This window comes from Naegleria gruberi (genome assembly GCF_000004985.1).
Source record: "Naegleria gruberi genomic scaffold NAEGRscaffold_51, whole genome shotgun sequence".
Lineage (NCBI taxonomy): Eukaryota > Heterolobosea > Eutetramitea > Acrasida > Naegleriidae > Naegleria > Naegleria gruberi.
In genome coordinates this window covers 317,391-333,733 of record NW_003163276.1, presented here as the reverse complement: position 1 = coordinate 333,733, position 16,343 = coordinate 317,391, and the positions used below count along the sequence as shown (strand labels likewise).

Sequence of the window (16,343 nt, the reverse complement as noted above, 5' to 3'; positions counted from 1 at the left end):
TTCTTTTGTAATTTTATTAATTCTATTATTATATATATTTGTGTAAACTCGAAATTATATTTTTTAAAAACAAATTATTTTAATTGATTTATTAAATCTTGTATTATTAAATTATTATTTTGATATTTTAATAATAATTGTTTAATTAATTGATTAATATTATTATTATTATTTAATTTAAAATAATTAATTAAATTTAATTCATCTATTATTAAAATATCATTATCTATTTTATCATTATTTTTATTATCAATAAAATAATAATAAATTTGAATAAAATATTTAATTGTATTTAAATTAAAATTTTCATTTAAATTTTCAATTAATATTTCTATAATAGTATTAATATCAATATATTTAAAATAATTTATACAATGATTTATAAAAATTAAATATTTTTTAATTGAAATATCTGATTGTATTATCCATTTCATTAATATTTTACTAATTTTAGTATTTTTAATTAAATAATCTGAAAATGTATTTTCATTTTGTAAATTATTTAAAAATAAAATTAAATTTAAACAATTACAAATAATTTGAATATCATAACATGTACATTCATTTAATTCTGTATTTTCTATAATTGAAATTATTATATTTTCACTTTCTTTTAAATATTTTTGTTGATTTTTTAAAAATATTTGTAAATTTCCATTTATATAATTTAAATTACCATTTACAATATAATATAAAAATATAAAATCTAAATTATTTAAATAAATTTCACTACTTGATGGTCTTTCTTGATAATATTTAATCATATCAAATAATATATTTCCAATTATAGGAATATTTAAATAATATTTAGATGAAATATTTTCTAATAATGTATTTATTTCTATTTTAGTAGAATCATTATATATATTATTATTTTGATTATTTGATAAACTTGTATTTAATATATTTTGATTATTTATAAATGTATTATTATTATTATTATTACTATAATAAGAATTATTATAAATATTTTTATTTTGATTAATAAAATTATTTTGATTATTATTATCTTCATAATAATTATTAAATATAACATCTATATCTTGTTTATTTAACATTGAAAATAATAAAATAAAAACAACTCCCATACTATATATATCTACTTTAGTTGTATATTCATTGGAAAATACAATTTCACTTGGCATAAAAATAGATGATCCTACTATAGTTGATCTTAATGATATCATTTCATTATTATTATTATTATTTATATTATTATTATTATTTATATTATTTAAATTATTATTTAAATTATTATTTAAATTTTCATTATTTTCATTAATAAATTTAGAAACATTAAAATCACATAACATGAATTGATATTGATTTTCATTAAATTTAGAATTAAAAATTAATTTAAATAAAATATTATTTAATTTAACATCTCTATGTATAATTTTATATTTTTCATGTAATTCAAATAAACATTCAATAGATTGTACAAAAAAGGAATATAATTCACCTAATGTAGATATTTCTTTTTTAATAAATTATCACCATATTCTATTGATGTATTATTATTATTATTAGTATTATTATTTAATGATGATGATGATGATGAATTGTTGGTTTTTGTTTGTTTAATTCCCATTATATTTGTGTTGATTCCTTTTTGAATGAATGAAAATAATACTGAACACTTTTAATTTCCTTTTAATTTCCGTTTGACAAATGGTAATTTTTTAAAGAACTTTTTATTGTTTTTTTTAATGTGATGACAATTGACAAATCAATATACAGTAGAGTTATTGACTGACAAAGTTGATAATTTTTTATTACAATTAATCTCTAACAAGTTAGATGGATATTAGATCATCATCATTAAATAATAAGTAGATTACTAAATTTGTTATTGTATGAGTTTTCTCTAATCCCGAATAACAAATATTATAATATTTCTTCATCATAGTCAAGTTTTTAATGGATTCATTAAAACTCCAATTAAGAAAATACAAATACAATTTAATTTTGATCAAACTCAATATTTCAAAACAACAATAGTTTATGATATAAGGGTTCAAATTCTGTCTACCTGTTGAGGTATTAAATTATCCTTGCTTTCCATTTTGTCTTCCATATTACTATCATTTTCACTATAGGGTTTTTCTCAGTGAAATCTGTTTCATTGACACCCTTGAACTTCTGAGGTAAGAATTTCATTCCCTGCAATCTTTTCAATTCTTGTGTTGCGAAATTGGAAGCATTGTTGGAATCTTCTGTTTTTTAGTAGATACTTCATTCTCTTGTAGATTTTCAATTTTTTCAATTGGAGAGGCTATGTCTGAAACTTTGGAGCTTCTAATAACTTCGTGAGGTAATATGTTTTCAACGATCGTTGAATCCATGTCTGCTGGTAAAGTTTCACTGACTTGTTGAGTAACAATTACTGGATCTGATTTCATTTCTTCAACATCACCAAATGTTAATTGGCTAACATCTTCCACCAGAGTGACCTTCTCTTCAATAATTACTTCGCTTTTCTCTTCAGTCGAATTTAATATCGTTGGAGATTCTAAAATATTTGATTTGTTATCATTTGAGGATTGAGATGGAGGTGTGTGAAATCTGAAGCAACTTTAACACTTCTCAAACCACTTTCTTTAAACCAGCTCTAGCCTTTAATAGTGGACCAAGGCTATTCTCGTCCAGATCCGAATAACTTTTAGATCTGAGAGTTGTCTCTTCTTCCCCTTTCATAAATTTCCCAATATCCCCTACATATTAATGAAACCAATTGTCTCTGCGTAAAACCATTCATAAAGTCTTCCTAGCAGGAATTAAAAATGGATAATCATATTCAATTATGTCTATTTGGGAACAAATCAGTTGCATTCTCATTTCTTTCCAATTCTTCTTCATAACATTGAACGGAAATATAGACTCTGTTCTATCTTCTTCTCAGCCTTTGCAAATCAATCCCATAAAGTGAAATAACAATTTACTGGATAAGTGAGAATGATGAAAATGAATTAGATAAGATGGGTGCTGAATTTCAGAATTTCATTCTGTTTAAAAAACACAATACCATGATCGCACTGCTCATGTACAACATCTCTAATAAATTCATTCAGTAAAGATATAAGAATGGTGTAAAACATTTCCACTTCATCAATCAACACTCTAACAATATACAAGGAAGTCATAAGGTAATTGTACAATAAATTCGGTTGATGATATGTTCTCCATCTGTACTATTTGTGATAATCATAAAATTGTTGATTCCAGTTAGAGTTCAACAACAAGAGTACTTGTTCAGAACAATAATGCAATTAGTTTTTGATGCTGCAACTATAACTGAACCCAACAATTACATCAAAGCATTAATATGTAGAGTAACAAGAATGATTTTAAGTATTAAAAATCCTTTGGAAGGTGATGAAGGTACCAGTGCTTATATGGGTTTGGCACAAGGATTGAATCGTCTTCTAGCAAGTGTTACTCGTATTCAACAATAAATTAATTGCTTCTCTTTATATGAAGATTACTTAATTGGTATTGTGAGGTGTAAATACCAATTTTTAAATCAGTACAGCTTGAAATTAATCTAGTTCCTAAAACACCTAGGTTTGCCCTAGTCCATTTGAAGTTCGTCCACAATCAATCCTACTATTTTCAAATTCACTACGAGCCAAGCGGTCGTCGAGTTGTACATTAGAAAAGTTGGTGGTTTTTGTTGTTTTTCCAGTTGCCATTTGTATTTTCTAAAGGGTTTAACCAGCAGCCTCCACGTGTATTCTAATTACAGCTCGACGATATTTTGTGAGTGGTTGGCTCGTAGTGGTTTGGCAATTAGTTGGACCAAGTTGAACAAATTCAAATGTACGTTTGTAATTATAGTAGTAAATTGCCTGATCCCTCACAATATCATTTATAATAGAAAATATAGTTTCTAGTCATTAAATGAAATGATGTAAGTGAAGCTGAAAATATTAGGTAATTGTTCAGCATTGAACAACTGTGTACTTAAGATATCCACAAGGAGGTAATATAGTACTTGCAAAAGGCTCTATATTGCGTAACCAATTATGAAGGACAATAGTAACATGATATAGTGGCTGATATACATATTTCCAATGACAAGTATCCAGCATTATTAATATATAGATTATAGTAGAGATTATAATAAATTGATTAGAAGTCTGTATGTATTGATATAATTGCACCATACCTAACTGTCTCTGTATAACCTAAGTTCATGATTATTTTGCCTGCAAATGTATTTCGGATACACTGATTATATATCTGTTCGTTTTGTGTAATGATATGTAAAATTAATAGTGATTATTTACAACACACCTCAAACACAGATGTTGATGATATGGCTTTGAAAATGGGAACTGCCTATGAAAAGAAATAATTGAATATCTATAAAATAAGTTGTTTGAAATTTTGCTACATTTTGCTTTTCACAAAATTGGTGCCACAATTAATTTTTTATTTATTATAAGAGATTTTGGCTTAATGACCAACCTTGATGTATGTTTGGAATTCTTTATATCAATTTCATAACCCATGTTCTTTTTTGTTTATTGACACTCCAATTTAAAAATTTAATCAATAAAAAATTAATAAATAAAATATTAATCATTTTTAATGATTAAATGTTTATTTGATTGAACAGTTTTTTCAATACTCTTATTAATTAAATAAAAATTCCATAAAATTAAAATAAAATAAATAAAATATTGATTATTAAAAGAAAATAATAAATGATAAAAAAATGATAAAAATAAAACAATAGTACAATTAAATAAAATAAATAATAAAATAAAACTATATAAATTTAAATTTAAATAACATATTTTAAATGGATAAAATACCATATATAGAATTAAATCATAAATATTATCAGGTCTATTTCTATTAAATTTTTTACCAATTGATCTAAATAAATAATTATTAAATTGTACTATTTGATTACATGAATATGATTTATCATTTCTCCAATTTTCATTTTCATTATTTCCATGACTATTATTAGAATGATTACTATTATTAGAATTATGATTTAAATTATTAGAATTATTTAAATTATTTTTAATAATTTTAAATTCTCTCTTCCAACAGCCAATATGTTTCATATGTGAATAAATATAATGAATATGTATATCTAAATATATCCAACAATGTAAAACTAACATATTAATATAATGAATAATTAAAAATAAAATATATTGTAAATTCATAACATTTCCAATATTAATCATTGATGTTATTTGATGTTCTGCAATTGGTGGTAAAAATAATAATGGATATATCCATATATAATATGTTGTTTCTATAGATGGTAATAATACCATATTAATAAATATTAATAAAAACATTTTACTATTCATTTTAGTATTAATTTGTGTATTATTATTTTTTAAATCATTATTTCTATGTATTTTTAAATATATTGTATAATATATTATATTTGGTAAAAAATATAATATTAAATGAAATATACTATATTGTAACCATATATAGAATATACTATAATAAATACTTATTAATGTCATTAAAAAATGTATAATTGCAATACATTTATATATAAATGATTGATTTTGTTGTTGATTTGATATATTATTTGTAGTATTACTAGTATTATTATTATTATTATTATTATAATTAATAGATTGATGAGAAGTAGTAGTAGTATTATTATTATTATTATTAGATAATGATGATTTTAATGATGATGATCCAAATGTAGATGAATTATTACCATGATGCGATGATACCGATGATGATGATGTTAATGTTGAATTACCATTATTACTACTATTATGAGTACTACTATTATTATGAATATTAATATTATTATTATTATTTGTAATTAAAGAATGTTTATGTTGAATAACATCTTCAATAGAATTTTGATAATAATTTCTTAAATATTTCTGAAATATAAAAGTACATTGTAATATTAATATATTATAATTATATTCATTAGTTGGATAAATATAAAAATATTTTAATACTATATTAAATAGTAAATATAATAATAAAAAATTACGTAAATGATGATTTTGAAATAAACTATTCATTGATAATGATGATGTTATATTATTATTATTATTATTATTATTTGTTGTTGTTGTACTAAATGATGATGAATTTAAATTATTATTATTACGATTAATTGTTGATCCATTATTATTATTATGATGATGATGATTCAATCCATTCATTGTATTACCCGCTGATAATAAATTATTGTATTCCAATCCATTTAAATTACCACTTAAATTACTTCCATTATTATTACTACTATTACTAGTATTATTATTATTAGAATGAGAAGAAGAAGTGGAATGATATTGTTGTTGTTGTTGTTGATTCTGTGGATGATTGTGTTGTTGAATCATTTTTTAAATCAATTTTTTCAGAGCCTTCTTTGATAAATTTTGGATAGGTAAAATTTATCACACACAACAATTTAATAATAACTCTGTGTGATACACACATTTCAATGAATACAATGATGATTATATTTAATATATAAAAAAGGATTGTGATCATTAATGTTAATTATTATGACAATCATTATAAGAGTAATGATGATATGTAAATGTCTATCTAGTACTTTTACTATTTGAGAATCATTTTTCAAAATATCAACTACCACACAACATTCAATTGTAAAATTTTAGAACATTCAAATCAATACATAAAATACTTTTAATACTTTTTTGATATGTACTGATTGATGATAATTTAATTATTATTAACTCTTTGTATCCTTGAAGTTAACTGACAGTCAACACAAAGCCGTGTTTGAATTTTCAAAAAATAAAAAATATTTTCAAAATATTTTCTTTTAAAAAAAAATACCATCACATCACTACATCATCAATACTAATAGTAACAGTAGTAGTAATAGATTTATTTAAAAAAAAATGCTTTCTCGTCGTTTTATTCAACAAAATTTACATCGTTCTAAACTTTCTCAACAAGTTAAGAATTGTCAAATTAAATATTCATCAGCTGATAAGAGTACATTATTATTAGTTGAACATGATGAAAAACAAATTAATCCATCTGTTTATTCTGGAATTAAAGCAGCTAAACAATTAAATAATGAAGAATTATTAGGATTTATTGTAACAAAGAATGAAAATCTTGTTAAAGAAGCAAGTAAACATTTTCATAAATTAATTCATATTAATCAAGAATATCAAGTTGCTGAAGAATATGAACAAGCCTTATTAAAATATATTCAAAATAATCAACAAGATATTAAACATGTTATTGGTAGTCATACTGTATTTACAAAGAATATTTTACCAAAATTAGGATCACAATTAAAATCACAACCTATTGTTGATATTATTCAAATTTTAAATGATTATGAATTTATTAAACCAATTTATGCTGGTAATGCTTTAGCTCAAATTAAATTTAAACCAAAACAAAATTTACCACTCATTATGACTGTACGTCCAACTTCATTTGATAAAGATTCAAATGGTTTAAATAATAGTAGCAGCAATGGTAGTAGTAATAATAGCAATGTTATTATTGAAAGTATTGAAATTAAAAGTGAAAAGACACCAAAACTTTTAAATAGAATCAATGCTAATGAAAATGGAGCATCAAGTAGACCAGATTTATTACAAGCTCAACGTATTGTTAGTGGTGGACGTGGATTAAAGAATGGTGATAATTTTAAATATTTATATGAATTAGCAGATGCTATGGGTAATTGTGCAGTTGGTGCAACAAGAGCAGCAGTTGATGATGGATATGTTTCAAATGATTTACAAGTTGGTCAAACTGGTAAAGTTGTTGCTCCTGAATTATATATTGCTGTTGGTGTTAGTGGTGCTATTCAACATTTAGCTGGTATGAAGGATTCTAAAGTAATTGTTGCTATTAATAAGGATAAGGAAGCTCCAATATTCCAAGTTGCTGATTATGGTATTGTTGGTGATTTATTTGAAATTGTTCCACAAATGACTTTAAATTTAAAAAAATAATTTTTATTTAAATTGTTTATTAAATGATAATGATGAGAGAGATTGATTTTATAAATCTCTGAATTTTGGAAATAAATTTTAATTATATTTTAATAATTTTGTTGGTTTTTCATTTAAATTTGTTAAATCATTTCCTCTCTTTAAATTATTATTATTATTATTATTATTATTGCTATTATTATTAGATGTATTATTATTAGAATGTTGATTTAATTTTTCAAAAGATCGTTGTAATAATGAAATTCTTTCTGTTGTTACAATTTGTTTAGGTTTTGAATGATTAAATATTAATTTAGGTGGATTTAAATTTGATCTTGGATTTGGATTTGAAAAATTCTTTGAATTATATACAGGTAAATCTCCTAGAATGGAATTTTTACAACTACTTGTTGTTGATAAAGTTAATGTATTACTATTATTACTACTACTACTACTACAACAATTAGATGATATTATCATCATATCGGAATGTTGTGGGTACATATTTACAAGTGCGTGATAGAGTGACTCTGCGAGAGTGACTTTGAATATTTTTTTTAATTTGAAAATAACATATTTTTGTTTTAATACTAAAATATTGGTCATTCTATTAAAATATTAATATTAATGACATGGTCATTATTGAAAGTAACAATGTAAAGAGTCAGAATAAAGGCTAATCAACAATTTAACTTCTGTACAGGTCTGTGATGTAAATAAAGCTGATGTTTCATCATTGTTCACCAATGATCATTTCATATCTTGATGAAAATTTAAATTGTTTTCATTTTTAATAATTTTGGTTTCAAATAAAATCAACAATAAAAATATTTAATCAAATTATTGCAAGTCAATCAATTCATAATTTCTAATCAATATTAAAATTCCCAATCTAAACAAATAGGAGGAGCATCAAATAATTCCTTCAATTGTACAACTACTTTAACATGTTCAGGATGTACAGCATATTTTTGAATAATTTCTTTAGAATCAAATGTGGCACGTAATGCATGAGTGAAACCTTGTGATCTATCTGGTGTAATATTTCTACCAAATGAAATAGATTGTACTCCTTCAATTTTATTAACTAATTCATTAATTTGTTTAGTTAATGATTCTTCTACTTGTTCCGATACTATTATTTTAATATATTATTATTATTATTATTATTAATATTAATAAGATTAGATTTTTATATATTTAAAATTAAATGATCAAAATATTTTGTAATATTAATGTACTACAAACCTTCTTTTAATTTGAAAAATACTACGTGATCAACTGGCATTTTTTTAATTTTATCAATTATTAATTTTTATTTTTATTAATTGACATAATGGAAGAGGGAGTATTAATTTTAATCCGCACACTGCTTGAGAATGGTTGAATAATCAAGATGACAATATTGAAACTTTACAATAATATATCTCTACATTGAATCTACATATTACAGTAATACTATATTGTACAATGTTCAACAATTTAATGCATGAGCATCTTTCCAAATAAATCTAAATTATGAGAGAAAGTTTGAAGTTTTCATTTTGGGTTTTCTCTCTCACCAACAATATTTTAACTCGATAATTTTGCACTCTACAATACAGCTGCAGTCAAGTGTACGAAGTTTCTTGGAAATTATTTTTCGGCATTCGGTTTCAATGACGTATTCGTGCATTTGAGCAAAGATGGAAAGCCTTTGCTGCAACATTTGGGTTGTTGTGTATTGATGTTGTGATTATTCGGGTGAGCGAATTCATCGCCTTAAGTTATTTTTAAAATAATTTAAAGTGGCAATTTATTAGCGTCAATGTGCTTCAAAAAAAATTTCAACACTTTCTCTCACTTCTCTTTCTCTTACTCCTCACACAGCCACACACAATAATCTTTTCCGCAACACCACATTTCTCTCTCTTCAAAACATATATACTACTCTATAACGCGACTACTCTATATACTACTTCTACTACTACTACTAATACTTTGACATTAAATCCACAACCGACACTAATATATGCATAAATAACAATCTTTAAATGAATAATAATAAGAATGAATAATAATCATAATACAACCTTTAAAAAGTTACAACAATCGAATACTTATATACCAACTTCACCTACACCTTCTATATCATCATCACCACAATTAAATAATAATAATGGTGAAATGATGAAAAAGATTTGGAAGAGTTGTGGTAAAAAGGCTTTACTTAAATTTAAACTTGTTGAATTAAAAGAAGAACTTCGAAAGAAGAGTTTAACTTTGAATGGAAACAAGGCTGAAATTGTTGAAAGGCTTCATGAAAAATACATGTCGGAAGAATCTAATAACACAAGTACAACTAATAGTATTGATAATAATTCACCTGAATCTTCATCATCAAATTCATCATCTTCACCTGCTATTAAATCTTCACTTACAACAACTCCAAATAGTAATTCATCTATTAATGAAAGAAAATCAGCTTATATGAAAAGAAATTCAAATTCAGCTGCTGTTACTTTTGCACCATTTTCAGCAATGAATAATACTCAATCTCCAATATCACCTCCTAAAATAGATAACACTCCTTCAAGATTTTCAAGTGTTGGTTCGACGAATAGTCCACCATTATCTTCTAATAAGAAAGGATCATCTATTTCTCTACCTCCACCTCCTACTTTATCACAACTTCCATCTTCACTTTATAATCCACCACTTTTTTATAATAAGGGAAATAATTATCCTTATCCAAAATTACCTTCATTACCACCCTATCCACAATATGGTGTTCCAAATTATTCTTATTATCCAATGTTTCAACCAACAAGTACAACTTCAAATGCATTAACACCTGCTACTACTTCTACTATTACTAATGGTGCTGCTAATGGTACTACTACTAATGGTACTACTAATGGTACTACTATTAATACTACTAATAATAATACAAATCTTTTAAAAAAAAAGAAAAAAAAGGAAAATGCAGCTTTAAAACCAGCTAAACAAAAAGAAGAAGTAGATACAGATGAATTTTTAAGTTTAGAAGAAATTGAATGTTATAATTCTCAAATTGATTATAATTCATCTTCAGATGAAACATTTACACAAAAGAGAAGTTTAAGTGATACAGAATTATATATTGAAACATTTGAGAATGAAGCCTTAAATAATTTATTATATTCTTCAACGCCACATAAAAAGAAACAAAAACAAGAACATGAATTTTATGAAGATTTATTTTATGATAGAAATAAGGATTTAGTTGATCAAGAACAAGTTATTGAAACAAATCAAGAAGTAATTACAAATAATATTCATAGTAATGATATTGGTTTTAGAGTTAAATGTATTATTGATGGAAATATGAGTGAAGAAAAAGATGTTTTTATTAGAGATGATAAGAAATGGGAAGATGTTGTTAATCATTTACTTAATGATTATAGATCTTTTTATAATTATTTTAATTTCGAGTTTATTCCAAATGATTTTAATGCAATTTTACATTCAAAATGTGAAGATGTTCATTTATTATCAAATTCAACCATTCAATCAAGTTCACTTTCAAATAGAGATTCAATTACAATTAATTTAAGAGTTGTTGATCATTCATGTCAATTCGATTTACAAGTTGATAGTATCACTTCATTAAATTTACATTCATATGAAGATGAAGAAGAAGAAAAGGAAGAAAAAGAAGATGGTTATGATCAAGATGATGAAGATGATGATGATGAAGAAGAAGAGGAAGAAGAAGAATCAACTCTTACTCATCCTGATCTTCATGAAGAAGAACAAGTCATTCAAGATGATCTCTATGACCAACAAGTATTGTTAAATTTGATTGAATCTATTTAGTTACCTTAAGTTAAAAACAATTTTGATAAAACGAGTTTTTAGTTTTTAATAATTAATGATCTCAAATGACCTGCACTCTTTGAAATTCTTAATCTTCTTAAACCAATTTCAGTTCTTTTTTGTTGTTCAGTTTTTTCTTTTTCAATTAGAGAATTGGCTGGTATCATGGGTTGAATTTTAATATCAAAAGGATTATCACCACCTGTTATACCTCCACCACCAATAGTTGTTACTCGATGATTATTAGAACTTGTACTAGGTCTATTACCAAATAAATAACTACTTGGAAGACGTGAACCATTTAAAGTTGTTGTTTGTTTTCTTGGAGATGAAATTTGTAAAGTGAGTTGTAATAAAGTTGGAGTACTTTGATAATTATTATATCTAATTCTACTATTTGGAAATGCTGTTGAATGATTAAATGGAGATGATGGATGATTCATTGGAGATCTAGGAGAAGAATATGAAGGTGTATAAGATTGATTATTATAGGTCCAATCCATTACCTTAATATTTTCAGGTGCATGTTGTTTATAATTTCCATTCTCATGTTCAACTATAATTTGAGAAGATCCACCACCACCACTACCACCAACACTACTACCTTCATTATTAGTTTCAAATATAGGAGTTCTTTCAACAAATCTTCTTTTTGATTTTAATTTTTCAGATAATGCTTTTAATTGTCTAATATTTTCCTTAATAAAATCAACTTCCTCTCTCTCAACAATATGATTTGATTCAACTCTTTTAATAATTTTAGTTTTAACACCTGTACCCTTCTTCTTTTCAATAATTGCTTGTCTAATTGGATCAGTTTCAATTATAACTTCATTATTAGCAATTGTTTGTTCAATTGCTTTTTGTTTAATATTTTCATAATAATTTTCAACTGCCTTTTTCATTTCTTCATGTGATGGTGGTGGTAATGATATTGTTGAAGTTGATGTTGTTGAAGTTGTTGAATTATTCTTATGATTTGGAAATAATACAGACATGACTGTTGTATAATTGTGTTGTGAAAAATTATTCATTCTACTACTAAATGAAAATGCATTTTCTAAATTATTTTTTATATTTTGATTAGATGAATAATAATGAAAATGTTCTTCATGATTTTTTGAATGATCATTTTCATCTAATAATAATGGTGAATGATTTAATTTCTTATTTCTATTATTCAAATTGTTATTATTTGAATTATTATTATTAATATTATTATTATTATTATTAATATTATTAGAATTATTTAAAATTTCTTCAAAAAATAAATTATTCAAATCAGAATCTGATTTGTTTTTTTTAAGTCTTGGTTTTTTTAAAGATGTTAAATTTTCAAATTCTTTCAAATTCATTTCTTTAAATGTTTTTGAATTAAAATGTAAATTCTTATTAAATTCCTTAAATGGAATTGATAATTTAAAATCTTTTAAATTTGTATTTTTTAAATGTAATAAATTTGAATCTGATTTTGTTCTTTTTAATTTAATTTCCTTATCAATATGTGAAAATAAAAATCTTTCAGCACAATAAGAAATATAAATTCCAAATTTTTGATTTGTTTGTAATTTTTCAAAATTAATTGAATTACTATTATGGAAATTTTCCATTTTTGAAATAAATGCATTTCTTCTTTCAACACCTTCAAATGTTTTTAAAATTGAATTTAATTCAATTGGTTGTAATGTTAATACTTTTGCCATATTTAAATTTAAACTTTCATCAAGTAAATTTTCATCTTGTTTTTGTAAAAATTTATCAATTCTTTCAAAATGTTCCTTTTTTAGACGAATTTCTTCATTTTTCTTTTTTTCTTCATTTAATAATAATTGTTTACGTTTTTCTAAATTTTTACGACGTTGAGCATCCCATATTTGGAATTCTTTAGGTGCTTGTAATTTTATATGTTGTAAAATATCTTGTAATTCTAATCCTGAAAAATATTTTCCATTTTCAATAATTTCATTAAATAAATCTTCTTCTTCTTCTTCTTGAAGATTTAATTTTAACATTTTATAAAAATTATATTTAAGTACATCTTCATTTTCATTATTATTACCATTTATATTCATATTACCATTTATATTACCATTTATATTATTATTAGTAGAAGTAGTATTAGATTTTGATATTATACTTGTTATAATTTGTTTATCATTTTGATCTAATAAAGTAATGGCGTCTTGTTTTTTTAATTCATCTGAAATTTGTTTAATTTCTTCTTGAATTTTAGCTCTTTCTTCTTCTTTATCTGATTGTGTACTTGTTGAAAGTAAATTTTGATCCATTTTATTTTTACCTTTCATTGGAGTGTTAATAGAATGATTTGATTTAAATATATTTTCATTAAATTGATTTACTATATTTGGAGTATTTCCACCCTTTTTAGGTTTAAAAGAATCTATTGAAGAATTTAAAGATAATAAACTTGTATTATTACTTAGAGTAGGTGATTGAGGTGGTGAAATTTGATGTGGAAATTTGTTTGATGGAATTGGTCCTTTTTGTATTTCTAATGAATCATTTTCTATACTTGATCTATTACTACTACAAGTTAATGATAATGAATTATTTTTATGATCATAAATTGTATAATTTTGTCCAATTCTAGATTTAGGTGAAATATGACTAGAGGGTGGTGGTGATGCAAATGATCTTGCTGATGATGGTACACTACTAATAGATAAATTTAAATTGTTTAAATTTAATGTTGAAATTAATTTGTTATTATTATTATTAGAATTATTAGAAGAATTATTAGATGAGTTACTGGATGAGTTATTACTATTATTGGAATTATTTATATTATTGGAAGTAGAATTAAAAGTAGAATTATTATTTGATGTTATTGATTTTGAAGTATTATTAGATTTAGAAGAATTATTTATGTTATTATTTATATTATTTGTTACTGTGCTTGTCGATTGATTATTTCCATTATTATTGGAAATATTATTAGTATTATTAGTATTATTAGTATTATTTGTATTACTTGTATTATTATTAATACTTAATGATGTTGTACTAAATACTGGATTTTGTGTAATTGCATTTTTTCTATTAAATGGAATTGTTGAATTATTTGAATTATTTAAAATAATTTGATTATTATTATTATTATTATTAGTAACTGTTAATATTGGATGATTATTATCAGATTTAGTTGAATTATTATTAATATTAACTGTATTATTATTAGTAATTGTATTTCCTGTATTAGAATTATTATTATTATTATTGACTATAATATTATCAGATTTAATATTTATATTATTATTATTATTTGTAACTGTATTATTTAAAGAAGATGTAGATGCTCCATTATATCCATTTGATAATAAACTTGTAGTAGATGATGAATTATTTAAAGCAATATTAATACTATATGTAGAAGTAACACTTGTTAATGAACTTTGGCTCGAATTATTAGTTGCACTTGATACACCAATTATAGTATTTAATTGTCCTAATTTAGGTATTGGAGATGGATTTAATGAATAACTACTAAATGTATTTCTTCTACTTCCACTATTATTAATTAATTCTCTTCTTAAATTTGATGTTGAATTAGAATTACTTAATAAATTACTTCCACTATTTGAATGAGATTTAAACATTTGAGAATCAGGTGAAGGTGTAACTGGTGTTGATAATGAAGAATTAATACTTGACATTTTAGGTAATTGTGGACGTTGTGAACTAGACCACACTCTTTTAGGTGTATTAGAATGATGATGATGATTATTAGTAGTAGTATTATCATTTGATTGTTGTTGTTGTTGCTTACTTGTATTGGAAAATAAATTATTGAGTGATGATGATGAATTATTATGATTATTTGGAGTAGTATTATTATTACTTGTATTTAGAATAATATTAGTAGTTTTTAATGAGGGTGATGATCCATAACTGTTACTATTACTATTACTAGTAGAAGAGTTATTAGTATTTGTAGTAGAAGATGAAGAAGGAAATGATGAAGGCTTTGTTCTTGGAGAGAGAAGAGAAGAGGATGAATTTGTTGATTTGAATGAGGGTGTTCTCTTATTACTTCCAACCGATGAAGGTCTCTTTGACATCATATATTGAAATGATGGTGATGAATTAATCTTTGGTTTGGGAGAGAATGTTTTAGGACCACCACCTCCACTTCCACCAATACTGTTATTGTTGATATTTATTTGTAGTTGGAGATGTTTGTTGATTGGTTCTCGATTGTTATTAGTATTATTAATAGCCAATGAAGATGATGTTACTTGTTGATCCTTAGCAGTAGTCGAAGTGGATGACTTTTGATTATTATTGTTATTATTATTAATATCATTGTTATTATGTAGTGATGATGATGAAGTTGATGCTGAAGGAAACAATGTTATTGAGGCCTCCTTCATTAAAAGTGGAATTTGTTGTTTGTTATTAATATTTGGCGGGCTGCTACTACCACCACTACTAGAATTAAAAGTGGGTTTATTCCTATTCATTTTTAATGATATTCTTGTTGTGGTATATTAAGGTAGAGTCAAGTTCGTTCTGCAATGATTTTCGAACAATTAAGGCGAATATGGT

General features: G+C 23.9%; 5 protein-coding genes across 5 annotated transcripts; 2 read left to right on the top strand and 3 right to left on the bottom strand.

Moving 5' to 3' along the window:
• Nucleotides 1-5,434: 5,434 nt before the first annotated feature.
• On the bottom strand, nucleotides 5,435-6,350 carry NAEGRDRAFT_72216 (uncharacterized protein; the record flags this gene model as incomplete). Its single annotated transcript, XM_002672740.1, has 4 exons — nucleotides 5,435-5,475; nucleotides 5,525-5,882; nucleotides 5,999-6,021; nucleotides 6,086-6,350. The coding sequence occupies 4 exons, from the start codon at nucleotides 6,348-6,350 to the stop codon at nucleotides 5,435-5,437; spliced, it is 687 nt and encodes a 228-aa protein (XP_002672786.1).
• A 482-nt stretch (nucleotides 6,351-6,832) lies between these two features.
• NAEGRDRAFT_56308 (electron transfer flavoprotein alpha subunit) lies at nucleotides 6,833-7,970 on the top strand. The gene has a single exon (XM_002672803.1). The coding sequence runs from the start codon at nucleotides 6,882-6,884 to the stop codon at nucleotides 7,959-7,961; it is 1,080 nt and encodes a 359-aa protein (XP_002672849.1). The 5' UTR covers nucleotides 6,833-6,881; the 3' UTR covers nucleotides 7,962-7,970.
• A 69-nt stretch (nucleotides 7,971-8,039) lies between these two features.
• On the bottom strand, nucleotides 8,040-8,444 carry NAEGRDRAFT_72214 (uncharacterized protein; the record flags this gene model as incomplete). The annotated part of the gene is made up of 1 exon (XM_002672739.1): nucleotides 8,040-8,444. The coding sequence occupies one exon, from the start codon at nucleotides 8,442-8,444 to the stop codon at nucleotides 8,040-8,042; it is 405 nt and encodes a 134-aa protein (XP_002672785.1).
• A 1,545-nt stretch (nucleotides 8,445-9,989) lies between these two features.
• On the top strand, nucleotides 9,990-11,824 carry NAEGRDRAFT_81150 (uncharacterized protein; the record flags this gene model as incomplete). Its single annotated transcript, XM_002672802.1, has 1 exon — nucleotides 9,990-11,824. One exon carries the CDS (start codon nucleotides 9,990-9,992, stop codon nucleotides 11,775-11,777), a length of 1,788 nt encoding a protein of 595 aa, XP_002672848.1. The 3' UTR covers nucleotides 11,778-11,824.
• Nucleotides 11,816-16,258, bottom strand: NAEGRDRAFT_72212 (uncharacterized protein; the record flags this gene model as incomplete). Its single annotated transcript, XM_002672738.1, has 1 exon — nucleotides 11,816-16,258. One exon carries the CDS (start codon nucleotides 16,256-16,258, stop codon nucleotides 11,816-11,818), a length of 4,443 nt encoding a protein of 1,480 aa, XP_002672784.1.
• Between the last annotated feature and the right edge of the window lie 85 nt (nucleotides 16,259-16,343).